We start from the raw sequence: 16,650 nt of genomic DNA on the forward strand, positions 1-16,650 counted from the left end.
AGGGTTTGTTGTACTCTAATGATTAATTTGACATTAAGTCAAGTATTTAGTATTAATTTTGAGCATGTTTTTTTTAAGCAAAAAATAATAATCACTACCCTTTGCATCCCCAGCGTATGTATCCATGTATTCTATCAATAGACTATAGAAGATGTACTGTTGGACTTACAGTATTATAGGCCTATGTTTAAAACAGGGCTCTCAAATTTAATCAAAAGTTTGGCGTGAGATTACTATACCTGTGACGTTCTGGTACAAAAATCTGGAGACCGGGGTGATAAATGATACATTACTTCTCATTTTGAGAAATACAAGGTGTTGCGTGAGAAATGGTTGAAATGCGAGAGTCTCTCACGATGAATGCGTGAGACTTGATAGCCCTTAAAACATATACATGATGGCAACTGACAGTGGAAACTTTATTAGTAGTTCATGTTGCCAGACGGACATGTTTTGCAGCACATTACTTTACCGTCACGCAGTTTACAACAATCCAGATAATATTTGCCTCTGTAGCAGATAGGGTGAGTACTGTGGATGTCTCCATAATATCGCAATATTTACAGTCTTGCCTGTTTTGTACACAACTCAGTACTGTTTGGATGTCATATTTCCAGCACCGTTTCAAGTTTGTTTGCTTGTCCGCTAGCTACCTGACGCTAACAGGCTCTTGCTGATACTTTCGTCAATAACATGTCAATCGTATTTTTTTATATAATCGAATGCAATCACTGTGGATGGATATACAGTATATAGCGTAAGGGCCCCCATTATTGTCCACCTAGCACTAGGTTAAAAGGCTAGGGTCTCTGAATCAAAATGACACATTGGACGTATCCAACACTCACCCACCCGCTACTGCCACTAGGGAGCAGGGCAAGCAAACAAAACGTCATGGTAACACATTATTTGGATAGTCCATCTGTTTACACATGATGTAGCTACTCAGTACTACTGACAGTAGCATGTCATGTGTATCAGTTGACATTGAACGCTTTTTTAACAGACAAGTAGCATGCGTTCAATTAACTGTCAATAGACATTGTTGAAACAGTGGTTGATATGCTGTTGACAATCTATTCTACTGAGTAGCTACGTATAACTGTTACTGTGTCGTGTCTACAGCTTTCGGGTCTTGGCCAGACAGTGTCCTGAACCCGATGTGATGTCGGATAAACGTCAGCGGGCCAGGGTTCAGGGCTCATGGGCCAAACCACTGCCAAAACAACCGCAAAGGCCTACTGAAGGTAATTTGCCAATTAGGCTACCCATTTTGCTGTCTGCTTCTTAGAGTATTTAAGTGTGATTGATCTTCCACAAAGTCAGCGTTTCCTTTATTTTGGGGATGGGGTAGGATGTGCATTTCCAAGCAATCCTGTTGCCAACCTTAAACCATCTTGGGGTGTGGGTCAGCATACATTTGAGTTCCATCAATCCACCCAGGTAAAATGATTTATTATGAAGTATTAGTCCTCATAATAGTAGTACTGTACTCTTTGAGTGAGAGTAAAACAGTTCATACACACAAAGTTAAAATGTCCTCCCTTCCAACAGCCAGTCAAGCTAATACCCTCAGAGAAGGTGATAGAGTAAGTAAAGAGTACTGTACTCATCTCTTCTGCACTTGAAATACGTTTATACAAATAAGTAACCGTATTGTGAAATTTGACTGAAGACCATGTAAGATGACACCAATAGTATGGCATTTATCATCAACCCATGTTGTTAGCCATCTTTTAGCAATGTCTTCTATGAAGTGGAATAGCTAGCTGTCTTTTACACGTGCCTTCTATTCTTTCCATGGTAAGGAAAGATGGTGATCATGAGGTCAGCAATGGACCATCAGGGGTGTCAAGGTGAGTGTATTCTATTAATATGTCCTACATGTAAATTGGCCTCCTATCTTAGTTTCTATACTTAAATGTGACACAGTCTATGAAACACAAGTAGATGGCAGTATAGAGTGTTTTTGTATATGCAAGGATGCCTATTTTATAAATCCATGTTGCAAGGCTCTTGGCCTCATAATCAGTGATGTTCCTGAGGTCACTGGGTGTTTTTGGTCTTGTGACTCACCCAAAGATCCCCATCTTGTGTCCAACAGACAATTGGTAAAAGTATGCTAGTTGCCATGGATCTTCTAAATCCCCCATTTGCCACAATCTGTAAAGCAAAAGTATACTGTATAGCCATGTGTCCTCCTACCCACCCATCCATTGCCCTCCCTCACAACTGAGGGCCTTGTCTCCCCCAGACTGCGTCTGTTCACTGAGTTCCTGCCAGTGGAGGAGGCAGACTGGATGTTTAGTAAGCTGTTAGCCGAGCTGCCCTGGTCCCAGAAGACCAACTACAGACAGGGTGGGTGAAAGGCACATTTCGGAGGAGTCTTCATAAGGCATTAGGACTTTCATGTTTTACCCAAACAGTACTTAAATATGCAAACACAGTGCCTAGTAACAAGCAAACCAACATTAAACCATCTTATTATTATATGGCAAGGACGGTACAAGCTTTCTGATTGGCTAATGGGTAGCCATCTTCTGAGCGATATCGACGAGTCAGCTGCTGAGTTTTACTATCCAGATGATGCTGAAAATATTTGTCATCGAAAGTGAGGTTTTAATTGTAAATTAAAGCAATTTTAGCAGAACCATGTTGTCCGCTTTGTATCAAAAGTAATGAGTTGCTAGGCAACTCATGAAACACCGTGAGAAGACTTGAGAGCTAGCTACAATTAGCCTAGAGGTACCATTTATTTTCGTTAAAAAAATGGAAAGAAGCTAAAAATGCCATATAATAAACGACTTACTAACTTTGACCGTTCAGTCGATACGTTCCAGCCTCAGTTTGATATTTCCCGGTATGACCTCACTCTCTCGGTTAGTAAGTAGTTAATACACCTCTTATTGGGGTTTAATGTTGGTATGGATTACTTTTCTGTTGAACTCAATGGGCCAATCAGCCAGGAAATCCAACTACTACTGCTCCATACATACCACAACTCTCAGTAGCAGTATTGTAATGATTTGATGCCAATTTGCTTCCTCCAAATAAAACAATTAAAATGTAGCTAAGATTTTATGTTAAAAAGATAAATTGTTTTAAAGTGTGACTTTTCTGAAACTCTGTACTTAATAGTATTACCTCATTGACTAACATTATTTCAGTATTTAAAGGCTTGTAATTTCATGACCATAAAGATTATTCCGGTCAAAGACCTGTTATGACTGTTCCCGTCTCGAATGAGTTATAACATAACTGCATTGGGACTCATCCAAATAAAGTTGAGTCAAATATCGCCCACCCCAGCCCCCACCATTTAGACTCCAACACAGACATGCCATTGAGCAAAGCTCAGTAGCAGACAACCAACAACAACAAAACATGTGACACAGACTATCCCTCCCTTCCCCCATCCTTTACTTTGTTTTTAGACCTTTGGCTCTAGCCTGGCATCGTCACACCAGTTTGTAAATGCATGTTAGACTGGAACCTTTGACCATGATTATGTAGTGATACTGTGCTGGATGTTGTGCCAGGTGAGTCCTATAGGGAGCCAAGGCTGACCTGCTGGTATGGAGAGCTGCCTTACACCTATGCCCATTCCACTATGGAGGCCAACACACAGGTATGGAGAGAGAGAGAAAATACGGAGTTAGAGACAGAGTGAGTGAGTAAGTAAGAGAGACGGAGAGACAGAATTAAAAAAAAATTACAAGTAAAATGACAGAACGTTAAAAATGGTTCAACCAGTCCATCTGCCATCATGGAAATCTCTGTTTTTCCTCTTTGCTCCCACCCATCCCCTACCCCCATCCCACTTCTCCCTCCTTCCTCCCCTTACAGTGGCATCCCCTGCTCCTTACCTTGCGACAGGCCGTGGACAGTGCAAGTGGATCTTCCTTCAACTCCCTGCTGTGCAACCTGTACCGAAACGAGAGCGACAGCATTGGCTGGCACAGTGACGACGAGGCTTCCCTGGGCACCAAGCCCACCATAGCCTCCCTCAGCCTGGGAGACACCAGGGTGTTCAGCCTCCGCAAGAAGCCTCCCCCGGTAAGGGTGGGAGTGTGTTGTTTTTGAGTGTGTTGTGTGTGTGTGTGTTGTCTTTGAGTGTGTTGTGTGTGTGTGTGTGTGTGGAGAGCGAGAAGTTTTGGTGAGAGACATGTCCACTCCTATTAGTTTGAAGAAAAACATTTCCAGTTAAGGTCAACTGAATTGTTTGTACGGTTCTTTTTTTTGAGGACTGAACAATTTTGACAATTTATCTGGGACTGTTAGTTGCTTTGTCTGTAAAGTTGTCCTCAACCATGTTTAGACCAGAATATACCTTCTGACGTACTGAAATACGGTTCTCCTCTTTGTAGGCGACTGTGAAACATTGTCGACCAGTTCCAGTGATATGAACAGCTACAGCATGTACCTTTGAAACTAACCTGGTACCTCGTAATAATCCTGTTTGTGTGTGTGTGTGTGTGCGCACGTGTGTTTGCATGAGAGGAGGAGAACGGAGACTACACGTACATGGACAGACTGCGGGTGCCTCTCGCTCATGGAACTCTGCTTGTGATGGAGGGCTCCACACAGGACGACTGGCAGGTGGGTCTGACCAATCAGGTACAGGAATAGGAACGCGTCCTCAACAACACCATACACGGGCCTATCATCAGGTTGACAATGTGTCATGGTGCATCCTAGCAACTGAGCCAAAGACGGGGTTTACAGTTGTATTTCACTCGATACACAGCTGGTCTCTTAGGGTAGCTCGATCGGTAGATAATGGGCTTATTACACTGGTTTGGTTTGATTGACTCTAGTCATCCGCAACTCACAGTACATAAGTACATACTGAATGTTGCTGTGGTCAAAAGCAGAAATGATTACTTTATTATTATGGTATGCTTTCCTGTAGTGAAATTGCTGTGTGGTGTTCATAAACAGACTGTGGGTTTAATTAAACCACATTGTGTGTTTTTGTGCGGTGATCATGTGTTAGTTCACAGTGGAAGACATATTAGCCCTCACATAAGACTGTCAGGAAAGAACATTGTGTTTTGTCTCTGGTTATTGTTTTTGATCTGATTAGCAGAACTCAGTGTGAACAATGTGTTGGGGGTAGGGCAGGTTATTTGCAAACAGAATGTCCTCAGTGTAATTCGGACCAAACACACACTCGCACACCACTCCCCACCAATGCTCACAACAAAGACGCTGGAAGCTGACAGGAAGTGTCTTCTCAGGATCACCCAGCACATTTTTATGTTATCTGCAGTGAGGGAGTGACCTGTATCTAAAGAGCCCAGGTAAGAAGTTATGAGACCAACAGATCAATAATGAGTAGCCATGAAATTGAAGAACCAACACTTGAGACTTAATAGTTGTAATTTGTTTGCAACAGTTAGGAAGTCATGTATGGCTGTGTGTCTGATATGTGTTAGAGTTGCTGCCTTATACTGTCAGTCTGTCACTGTGTAGGAGATGGTGGTAAAGTGTGTCTGGGGATAAAACATTTTATGACACACACCTTTGTTCTATTTGGGTGTAGTATATGGAAGTTGGAAAGTGTAATTGTCAAGTAAAGTCTGTCCAGCCTCATGCAAAAAAGACAGTGTACATGTGTTGATCACATACTTCTCATACAGCAATTTGAATAACCTCCTGTGGTTATTCTCCTTAACTGTACACTTGTATGCCCCCCTACACAATATTACTGGTTTCTTGGACACCAAGCACTTTTATGCTTTTACACCGAGAGGAATATTTCTTGTTTTATGGAGACATCTGTCCGAGAGAAATCTTGTTCCCATCTCATACCAAACCACACACAAAAACAATGAAGTGAACAACAACACCCAAAGTTCACCGTAACACCTAGTTCCACACAACCAAGCCTTTCACCAACTTCGGACCCCTATTTCATTTCAGATTGTTTTGAAAATACATGTTAAATATTTATAAACAATGCATAGATCTTGTTGCATAACCATCACTGTGACTCCCTAAGCCCAATGTATCCATTATTTTTGTTCAGAGTGGTTTCCTTGTGACCGTTTTATATCAACAACTACTTGTGTGCCTTTTGGTTGGAGGTGAAAAGTGTTCCCCACTCTGCAATCAGGCATGGAAGGAGTGACAGAGAAAGGAGATAGATATATGCTTGGTTATATGAGAGAGGGAGAGAGAGGGGGAGAGGATACTCCAGTCTCTTAAGCAGCTGGCCAGAGACTGTGTTGAAAGAAGGCATAAGTGGGCCAAAGATTCGTCTGTCTGTTTGCCTCGTGTGTGCGTGTTTACAAGGTATTTTGTGGCCACCGGAATACAGGGCATCACTGTCGGGAAGATTTGGTCAAGGTTCAAATATATGTGACATTATACAAAAACAATACTGTTCTTAATCCTTTAAATCCACTTGCATTGCTACAAAAGTGTATTTTTTATATACAATAAATGAAGTAAATACATTATTTTAGATGTGGCTATGAGTGGCATGATAGTGATTGTCTCAAAATATTTTAAGTAGCTTAAATACTATCTGTAATGCAAGAACATGGACTCAAGTGTATTGTACGAGTTTCACACTCACGACAACATCTTTCATTTTGCAACATTGTTTTGTGTTTGTGTGTCTCAAACAGCATCAAGTGGCTAAAGAGTACCACAGCCGTGGACCCCGCATCAATCTCACCTTCAGAACCATCTACCCTGAACCAGCAGGACGTAGACGTGGGGGAAAAGCTCTGACCACAAGTACAGCCCCAACACTGAGCACACAGCATCACCAGAGACTTTTATAAAAGGAGTAGTGGTAGGTGAATAGACTTGAAGCTAATGTTGTAGCAAGAATGAAGTTCAACCAAGCCTGGAAAACCATGAATTCTGACGTGATACTAATGAAAGGACATGTTATTGGATCATTGGAATCAGGGGAAGTGTTATTACAGAACACTCGCATAAGTTCAAGGATATTTTTCCTCCATTATTATTTGCCTTATTAGGAACTTTGTTGGAATCTGCATCAGTCAAGTTGTTCAAATCCTAACCTTTTAAATTGCAGAAATCCATGTTGATAATGGTTTATACTGTGATCATTCATATGGTTTACGATTTATTCTCAGAAATGATTGGACTAGACTATGAGAATGTCCGAGGTTCTCACATTTACAACCCCTCATTTGGGAGTCTAATCGGGATAATAAAACTCCTATAAAATGTAACTATTAAGGGGGCTAATTCAGTCAAATATGGCCCTTACGGGAGTTGTCATTATTTATTTAGTAACACAGGACAATCTTTTTCTTGTTTTGGATGCTTGTGAAATAAAGAGCACAGTATTTTGAAACTGAAAGACCCTTGACTGTTGATTCCAAACCATGAGAACATCTAGTAAGATTAATGTAAAATACCTTTAAAAATCTGCTAGTTTGAACAATGTGGTCCATTCTAATTTGTATAGGCCAACGCCTGAGTTAAGATGTTTAAACACCTCCCTTTTACTTAATTGCAGAAGGGAAGTACATACCCTGTCCTACACGAACTGTGAACTCTCATTTTCAAGTAATGAAAAGCCTGTTCTATATTAAATTACATGAAGTGAAGATTATCTGACTGTGCTTTAGTGTGTAAATCAGAATAATCAACCTGTGTAGGTTTAATAAGTCATAAATCCAGCCTTTCTGACTCACTCACTTGTAAGCAGGGATGTGATGCAGAGATAGGCAGTTGCAGGTCATATTGTCTTCCCCAAATATTATATTGGTAACTGATGTGACCAGAAGTACTGCCCCCTCTTCCCCTGCTCCCCTCCTCGAGGCTGACCTGAATACTGGAAGTACTGCAATGCCCTCTGTGTTCCGATTATGGAGAGAGATTGAGAGTCTCCAGCTGTGTAATGGGTTTAGTGGGCACCTCCTTCACTCTGTAATTAATGACTGGAGGGGGTGTGTGCACCTATGTCTGTACGTGAGTTTTGCGGGTTGGAGTTTGTACGTGCATATGATTTTAGTAAGTTTGGGGGGTTGCATAAAAAGTCATTTTGGTTGAACTGGGTGTCAAACTCTCTTTGGGTGTCTGTGTTTAGTGTGTATCTGAGAGAGAGAGAGAACCAGGCAGTCCATGCTATTCTGGGATTGCTGTTTGCTTGATGTTACCAAATTTAGACTTGGAGGGATTTGTGGTGGAAACTGTGTCTACAAGACAGATAAGGTCCAGTACTTTAGCTACAGGAAACCATCCCCAGTCTGTAACTCCGGGATTGGGACTGTTTACCATCAAGGTTAACAGCTTCCAATGTAGCTCCAAGTATCTCAGTAAGAAAAGAAATATTGCATAATCTTTCACCAGCTAAGATTTGCTTAGTAGTTACAAGCCATGAAAATATGGTTGGTTGAATACATTTCATTTGACTGTAGACCTTTATTGATCTGTTTATTTCACCACCCTGAGGATCAACTAGAACCTACTTATGCAATAAAAGCACTGTTGCAAAGGGATAGTTCTCAGTTTAATACTTTCGCAGTAGCCTATAATGTTGTTGTCTATATCTTGCGCATGATCTGTACATTTTGACATCCTGTAGGCTATCTACTGGGAAATACATATGTCATAAGGATTCCCATAGCTGGATGCCTTGCTTAATTACGGTACTGACACGCTGCTCAAAGAACCTCACGCCTGTTTTCAACAGTATCCACATGGGAGAGTTTTTCCGCTAACCCTAATTAAGGTCCAGGCAGCCCACAATAAATCAGCGGGTAAATGATGTTATAAATAAATGAATATGTTACACTATGTAGATTATAAACATGGGTAGAAAACAGTTTGCAAGAATTTAGTTTGACACAGTTCAATCTGCAACAACTAGGTGATTCCATCACTTCAGAGTAGACTAACACCCATGTGAAATATTTCCCAAGGCCCCTAAGAATTTAGGCCCTTTTAGAGCCAAAGGAGGGTCTCTGACCTGATATAAGATCTACCAAATAAACTAGTTGCTGAGTGTGTATTGAATGTGGAAACTGTTTGGTACCACAGGTCTGTAGTACAGGACTATCAAGTTTCCATGTTTTTTTGTTGTTGCAATCCACACCTTTGTTTTGAGCTTAGGGGCTGTTAGCTATGCCAGGAAAGCTTCAAGGAGAGCTAGTCATTAATGTACACCAAAAGATGGACGGTGTTCATTTAAGTGCTGTAAATTAGTGTTGAGATGTTGGCTTAAGATCAGCGCAGCCCCAGGGGGTGTTAGTGTTGACCTCTCGTGTTAGAAGTGAAAGTTCTGACTATTGTTTTCACAATAGTCAAAGGTCAGTGTTTGGTTAGATACTGTGTCAGAGAATTCTATCAAGACTTAAACACTAGTGAGGGTACCTGTAGTTTGTGGATCTTTGAGTAGGTTTACAATAAACAGAAAGTCGGTCCTGCTGTGTTAACCAGAAACACACTATAAAGTGCTCTGCTTCATATACTGTGTGTATGTCTGTATTCTGTGCTGCACTGGCACTTGGATCCGTGTGTGTGTAAGGGTGAAGGAGAGGGCAAACAGACAAGTGTGTTACCATACAGTATGCTCTGTGACCCACGCTGTGTTTTGCTGGGAAGCCTGTCTGGGAATGTGGTGACCGATACGCTTTAGTATTATAACTACCCCCTTTAGGCCTCATGGCTCTTCTCAGCACTCCCTTGTTGAATTCAAGATTCAATCCCAGGTCTTGTCAATCAACCCCTTTAATGTTTGATGACCCCAATGCCCCTGAAACCTGCAAGAACTGGATCGTTCAAACAGCTGAACTGAATAGTTTGGGCAGAGGTTCTACCCACTGTGGGGGGGGGGGTTTCTTCCAAAAACCAAATGTGGTTCAGAAAGCCAACGGTTCTTTCAAAATGTCAATCCCAGGCAATGCAGAGGAACTTCTGTTGAACCACATGTTCCTTGGAAATAGTAGATTGTTCTTCTTGTTCCTGATTCTGTTCAAATGATTTTGATTTAAAAGGCATACTGTAGTATTTGTGGGAAAAATCTAATCATATGTGTTTATGTGGATCACAATCAGTAGAGGAGCTATTGTCTTACTTCTGCATATATTATATTCCATGTGTTCCCGCTGTAACCGATATTGTGTACTGATGACAGTGATGTGTCCATGAATAATGAACATCTGTTGGGTATATGCTATCTGTGTTTTTCAATATTTACCAAAAATAATGTCCTCTGTGAGCTTTATAAGGGAGAGAGGGACTAGTACAACTGTAAGGGATCTGGAAATCATTCTTGTTGAGGTGCCAGATTATTTTCTCTCTAATCTGCTCGTTCAGATTTTGTTATAAATTGTTTGATTAATCTTTATCAAGTAGTGCACAGAGTCGCTGGAGTCAAGGCAGTTTATTTACTTGCGCATGTAGCAGGGAGACAAGGTATGGTAATACCAAGTTGTCTCCCGACCAGTCTCCATGCAAGACCATTTATACAACACAGTTCTCAATAGTCATTGGTCCATCCACAATCATGTAACTGTCTTTTCTTTCATTGGCTAACTCCCCTGCATAGATCCTGCACATGTGTGTGCTTCTCTTTGAGTGGAAGTTTACAGAGGTTTTGACCCTCCTAGGCTAACCAGCTGGCTTACTTAGTACAGATAGCTAAGCATGTTTGTGGCATCCCTAGTAAGATAAGGGTCAGCCTGTATCAGCCTAGTTTGACTGATTCTGATTCTTTTATACAGAATAAATACAGAATCAAAATTTAAATCCTTTCTTTACATGTTTCTGACATAAACCCAGAACTTGAACTTTATGTCACATTGTTTTAACGGAGTCAAACTATAATTTCTTCCTCACATATCCTGTAAGGCTTCCAATCCAACCTGCCTCCATGCATTAAATCATTGTATCGTTTGGAAAAGTAGCTTTACAATTAATTAAGCATGCGCACAAATGTGTGATTTCTAATCAGACTGACTGTGCTTCATATTATTATATTGGATGTAGTGCATAACCTGAGACAGTCTTCAGCAATGTTGTCTTCTAACAGTATGTGAGTGATTCGGTTTCCTGTGTGAGTTTTGGCACCTTCCCACTAGCCATACTCTAACAGAGTGCTCATTAAATGACTTGTTGAGGACTTGTGGTGTGGCGTCACTATGACACTGATCAAGAATTTGGTTTCCTCAGAGGAGTCGTACTGTATGTGTTTTGTAGAGTAGGTACAGAAATGTAAAATGTATTCTGGCTTCAATGGAAAGCTCATTAGACAACTTTTTTGATGAATGATGATTGAATTGATGTCAGGATGATGTTGATGATAACTAGAATGTTATAATATACAAAGCTTTTTTCGTACGAGTTTTTTAGTTTCATACATCACCAAAATATACTTTTTATGGCACAGCTTAGGTTTAAGGTTGTTTCTAAGGCGTGGGAAGGTCCTTTTTGACCTCAGATCTCCATAAATATGCCTGACTCTTGTGCCTACAATCTTTATCAGGGCAAGTCTCAGGGGAGGACGATATCCAAAAGCACCCTGAAAGAGCCATATTTATTTACCCATTTAAAGACTTCCCTCCATCTGTCGCTTAATAGTTTTCCTGCAAAAACATTTGGACCTATAAATACAAACTTTTTAGAATAGCTAGATGACAGTTTTAAAATGCTCTTTGCGGGACAAATGCGTACTCTTTAGCATACGCCTACACGTACTGCTCAGAGGTAGCCTGTACTGGCTACAGTTTTATACTGTGACTGACAGTCTTACAACCCCCACCCCAAAATGTTTGTCCCCCTGTTACATTTTAGGAACTTGCCATGGTAACATGCTCGGATCACTACAGTGGGTGCAGGGGGACCCCCTGGGTCTGAAATGTGGCCTGTCTTCTTCTCCTGACCTTATGGACCTGTTAAATAGCTTTTTTTCTTCTTCCTTGCACATGCCAGACTGGATAAAAGGCACCCTGTGCTTCTGATTACCTACAAATTACTGGACTAACAAGGTACAAAGATGGCGTTGCATTCCATGGGTTCAGCAATACTCTAACCTAGGCAATGACTCAGCAAAAAGTCAGGCTGGTCTTTAGCACATCAATATATTTAGTTTCCTTGAAAAAATCATAAAAATCATATCCATATTTTTAACTGCGGTTTGGTGAGGTTGGGTATTAGACATTAAACACAATCAATTGAGCTGTGTTTTTTTTTTTTTTGAGTGTAGTCTGTGATGTCAAGGCAAACACAGTGCATTGTGTACAGTGAACGTAGATATCTCCTGGATCCTATCTAATTACCACTGTACACAGATCCCCCCCACACCCTCTGCCTGCCCCTCTCCAGCCTTGAGGTGACATGACAAATAAAAACAATCCTCTCTGCCCCCCTGTTGATATTATCTGTTCCAGTTAGTAATATAGCTATGTAACTGTACCCTCACACCCCTCCACCCAGTTTCCATGCCAACGGAATGGAAAATGAAAATCTAGACCCCCTACCCCCCCACCCCCCCCCCACCCCCCCTTCACAAACAAAAACAAAAAGGATGCTTGATTCTGTTTCCATCCATCCGTCTGCCCGGCTGGCTTTTAATTTCATAAATCTTCTGCAGGGAGAAGAGTTCAAGGCCCTCAGCTCAGAAAGGAGAAGCTGCATGATATACATTTGCTCCAAGCAAATGCTCTACTGTATTTATTTGCATACATTTGGTTGGTTCTGTTCCGCTGCTGAACTTGAACTAAATGAATAGAGGTTTGAGATCCATAAATGGGGATCAATAGATACGTATAGGAGGACAACAGAGTCTATTTAAAGAGACTTGAGAAAAGCCCTGAGGATTACCCAGCTGTCACTGCTGCAAGCCCTAGGCTCCAGACTTTTTCTTTGATTTGCTCTTTCAGTCTAGTTAGCGAGATACTGTGAAGCAAAAGGAAATAGGTGTAGTGGTATCAAATAGAACTGTCTCTGAGAAAAAACACTGATTTTGGACCTCACAAACCATATTTTTAAGACTCCTTAACTATACTGCTGTCAACAAAGGGCTATAACATGTTCATTTATAGCTTCATGGATTTCTATGTAGACATTGCTTCAGATTTTATCCATGTAACAGTTGCATGTCAACGTGTCACCTTCATGGCAGAGAAACCATGTTTGGCACAGTCCAAGATTAGGTCTCTGTTGTTATGTTCACAGCAGGGTTACAACATCTCAACAGCACATGGAGCCATCGCTAAGTCATAATAGAAAAAGGCCATGTGCCACAGTGGAAGAAGCCAACCCTGTCCCAATCCCCAGGACAGAGCGGAGCCACTGCTCCATTCGTCCACAAGTGTGGGTGGGTACGCCGTAAATTCAAATAAGTGTTGACATACAGTACGCGCATGCGCACACAAACACATACTATTCCCATGCAGTCAATCACGTGCGTGTGCACACATCTCACATATCACATGCTCAAATGTATATCAGATATGTATGTCACACACTTACTCTTGTCATGTCATCTGATGTCACTTGACAACTGGTGACTATTGGTGGAAGATGGAAAGGGGGGTGGACTGGGGGCGTGGAAATCTTACTACTGAAGCACCAAATATAGAGCCTGGGGAGGTTATTTGCAACTTAACACGAACTACTAATAACCCCTGTAGCATGTGTGTTGATTTCCGTTTGAGACCGACGGTAAAGAAGCCCTATTAGACGCTGTCATTATCGCTGTGACCCTGCTTCCTGGACAGAGAAACCCTTTGGAGGTCAGCCCTTTAAAAACATGTCACCTCTGCTCTGGCAAACAAATGGAGGCTGATTGACATAATCTGATGAGTCATCAGCCAGGTCCAAATATATAGTCATCATCACTATGTCATACTGAAGGTGATGATATTTATTTAGCCAATCTTGGAGTGCTCAGAGGGGGGGGGGGTCCAATATTTGTCTATGGGTTGCCATGGCAACAATTAATACATCCCAACGTCCAGGAAGTTGGAAGTTCAAGAAGTCTGGAAGGTGTCTGTGTCTGTCTGATTCCCTCACCGCTCAGCCACCTGACTCTCTTCATGAGTACCTTCCAACTACACAGCTGACACGTGTTATGTCCCATAAGTGTGGACTGAAGGACTGTGTATGCACCTTGAGACAGACTACCCAACCATGGCTTTGTGTTTGTTGCAGTATTTGCAACAAACCTCTCTCTCACTACCTTGTTAATCCCCCTTTCCTCTTTCTTTTTACGCATCTGTCTCTGTCTCTGTCTCTGTCTCTGTCTCTGTCTCTGTCTCTGTCTCTGTCTCTGTCTCTCTCTGTCTCTCTCTCTCTCTCTCTCTCTCTCTGTCTCTCTCTCTCTCACATACACTTTTTTATTTTGAGAGCCTGACACTCACGTCTGCTATGGAAGCCGGAACCATGACTGAGAGTGTTGGAACGAGGGAGGGACTCCAAAAAAAGAGAGGAGTGGGAAGAGAGAGGGAGGGGTAGAGAGGCACTATAAAAGCATGCACTGGAGCTTTCTGTGGCAGTAGCATTTACAAACCGAGACAGGGACAACTTCGAACGGAGAGGGAAAAAGATTAAAAGATTCAGACTGGTTCACATTTACGAGGACTGAACGATTTGAAGAACAGACCGTGACACCTAAAAGCCTTTCTTCAGTACAGGCACTGATATAACGTTACGGTTTGATGTGCTATTACTGGAAACTTTCTCGCACTGTCCTCTAAGATAGATCCTCTCAGATTGAAGCGGAGGAATCTGAGAAAATAAACTGCAAAGTAAGTGGGAGGAAAAAATAGCAATAGTTTGTTTCTGTTTTCTTTCTTTATTTTATTTTTTTTACTCATCTGAGTCCTTTCACTCCCGGTTTCAAACCTGAGTGCACACTTGATCTTTTGAAATTTGGTTCAGAGGCCTTTTTGCCAACATGGCCACTGTGCGTCAGATACCCCTGGACACTTCCAGCTTCCACGTACTTCCAGCCCACCTGCTAGCCTCAGCCATGGAGGAGTTTCCTCAGCAACTGCCTGTCCCAAAGGGCCCAGCCCGGGGGAAAAGCCGCCCTCGCCGGCCCCGGGAAGCCCGCTTTAAAACCCAGCCTGTCACCTTCGCTGAGATTGCAGAGGTGGAGGAGGAAGGAGCATCCCCGTTGGAGGAGGAGAGAGCTCGCCGGTCATTCCTGCAGTCGCTGGAGAACCTGAGGAGGAGCACACAGGCGCTCCACTGCCCCGCCACCCTCAACAGCCGGACCACCACATCTACACAGGCCAGCCTGGACTCCAGTGACTCCGACTCCACCCAGTAAGGGGAGAAGCACAGGCCCACTTCCTGGTGGTTGCTCACTCCAATTTTACCCCTTCTTTCAACATTCACCTGAAACAGAGAACTAACTAATTAGCTTAACAGTTAATTAACTGAACTGAACTGTTGGCCTATCCGCTCCAGCAAGCGTAGATGCCATTGGCTTAAATAAATAAAGGCCAACACTTTCTACAAAATATATATATATATTCTCATATCAATGTATATTACTGTATTTTGCATTTGTGTTATTTTGTAAATAACTCTACCAGTAATGTTAATACTGGCTGGTTATGTTGCTAAAGCTGCATATAGAGAAGTGTTACCAGAGACGCAGTGTTCAATACACCACTGAAATGTATTCCTTTGCTATCTTAGATTACTAAGAAACAACGAGATTTTACTTGAAACAGTCTCAAAAATGCAACGTGTCCTTGGATTTCAAAAGGATGGAAATGGTCAACGTTTATTTTCATGTCTTTTTGTAACAGTATATTCTGCTGAGTTACCACTCATCAAAGACGTGACAAAGAGGTTTTTGAAAAATCATAGCACGCACAAGTTTTACAGAGCTTCATCATAACTCTTCACTTTGATGTCTATGCTCTACACCAGTGTAATGTTTTACACTATTGTCAAATCTTAAGAGTAGAAACATAATACGCTTCCAGATATGTATTTTCTTAACATAAAATAGTGGAATTATCAATGTTATTTTGCTCATTCTTTTGACTTATAAAGTCACCTGATTGATTTCTGAAAGAATATCTTTATACTTTTGTTTTACAGATATGATGATTGTGTTGTTTCTTATGTATTTTAATAAATATTTGACAATCTATTTCCTTTGTCGTCCATAAATTAATAGACATTTTCTCAAATATCTTCATGCATTATATTCTACAAGCAAAGTATATGTAAATGAATGCACATGTTTATTGTCAGCAACCGTAAGCTCTCCAGTCTTGTACATTCATATTTAGTAGACGCTCTTATCCAGAGCGACTTACACGTACAGGAACATTCTCCCCAAGGCAGGTAGGGTGAAGTGCCTTTCCCAAGGACACAACGTCATTTTGCATGGCCGGGAATCGAACCAACAACCTTCTGATTAATAGCCCGACTCCCTAACCACTCCGAATTTGACCCCAGTCTTGAACTGTAAACATTTCCTGCTCTTCAAACATGAGCTACTTTCTGGGCTACAGCCAGAGACGCCCAGAGGAGGAAAGACATTGGCCAGCTGGAAGCATTTTTAAAGGCCAGTGCCTCGGCTCAACTTTACTCGAGCACACAAACACTGGCCCATTGTGTTGATTAAGGACTTCAAGTGATGCTGCAATTAAGTGTGAACGCACAGCATCTGTTGATCATTTTGTGTAACAA

General features: G+C 41.7%; 2 protein-coding genes across 3 annotated transcripts; both read left to right on the forward strand.

The window, feature by feature from the left end:
* The first annotated feature begins 384 nt into the window (after positions 1-384).
* alkbh3 (alkB homolog 3, alpha-ketoglutarate dependent dioxygenase) lies at positions 385-7,339 on the forward strand. Of its 2 annotated transcripts, XM_084671991.1 has the most exons (10): positions 386-524; positions 1,126-1,247; positions 1,355-1,443; positions 1,555-1,589; positions 1,809-1,856; positions 2,255-2,358; positions 3,540-3,628; positions 3,847-4,056; positions 4,501-4,599; positions 6,636-7,339. In XM_084671991.1, the coding sequence occupies exons 2-10, from the start codon at positions 1,166-1,168 to the stop codon at positions 6,792-6,794; spliced, it is 915 nt and encodes a 304-aa protein (XP_084528117.1). In that variant the 5' UTR covers positions 386-524; positions 1,126-1,165; the 3' UTR covers positions 6,795-7,339. The 2 variants fall into 2 exon arrangements, with proteins under 2 accessions (XP_084528119.1, XP_084528117.1); XM_084671993.1 differs by lacking the exon at positions 4,501-4,599 and having other exon boundaries at positions 385-524.
* Positions 7,340-14,465: 7,126 nt separating this feature from the next.
* c14h11orf96 (chromosome 14 C11orf96 homolog) lies at positions 14,466-16,105 on the forward strand. The gene has a single exon (XM_084671232.1). It carries the CDS (start codon positions 14,891-14,893, stop codon positions 15,266-15,268), a length of 378 nt encoding a protein of 125 aa, XP_084527358.1. The 5' UTR covers positions 14,466-14,890; the 3' UTR covers positions 15,269-16,105.
* The last annotated feature ends 545 nt before the right edge of the window (positions 16,106-16,650 follow it).

Source organism: Hypomesus nipponensis, chromosome 14 (assembly GCF_054491055.1).
Source record: "Hypomesus nipponensis isolate SF chromosome 14, ASM5449105v1, whole genome shotgun sequence".
Taxonomy (NCBI): Eukaryota; Metazoa; Chordata; class Actinopteri; order Osmeriformes; family Osmeridae; genus Hypomesus; species Hypomesus nipponensis.

Coding starts and splice junctions, on each gene's coding strand:
- alkbh3 (XM_084671991.1), top strand. CDS start 1,166: ATGTCGGATAAACGTCAGCGGGCCAGGGTTCAGGGCTCATGGGCCAAA. Junction 1,857..2,254: donor GGACCATCAGGGGTGTCAAG/GTGAGTGTATTC, acceptor TGTCTCCCCCAG/ACTGCGTCTGTTCACTGAGT. Junction 4,600..6,635: donor CCACACAGGACGACTGGCAG/GTGGGTCTGACC, acceptor TGTCTCAAACAG/CATCAAGTGGCTAAAGAGTA.
- c14h11orf96 (XM_084671232.1), top strand. CDS start 14,891: ATGGCCACTGTGCGTCAGATACCCCTGGACACTTCCAGCTTCCACGTA.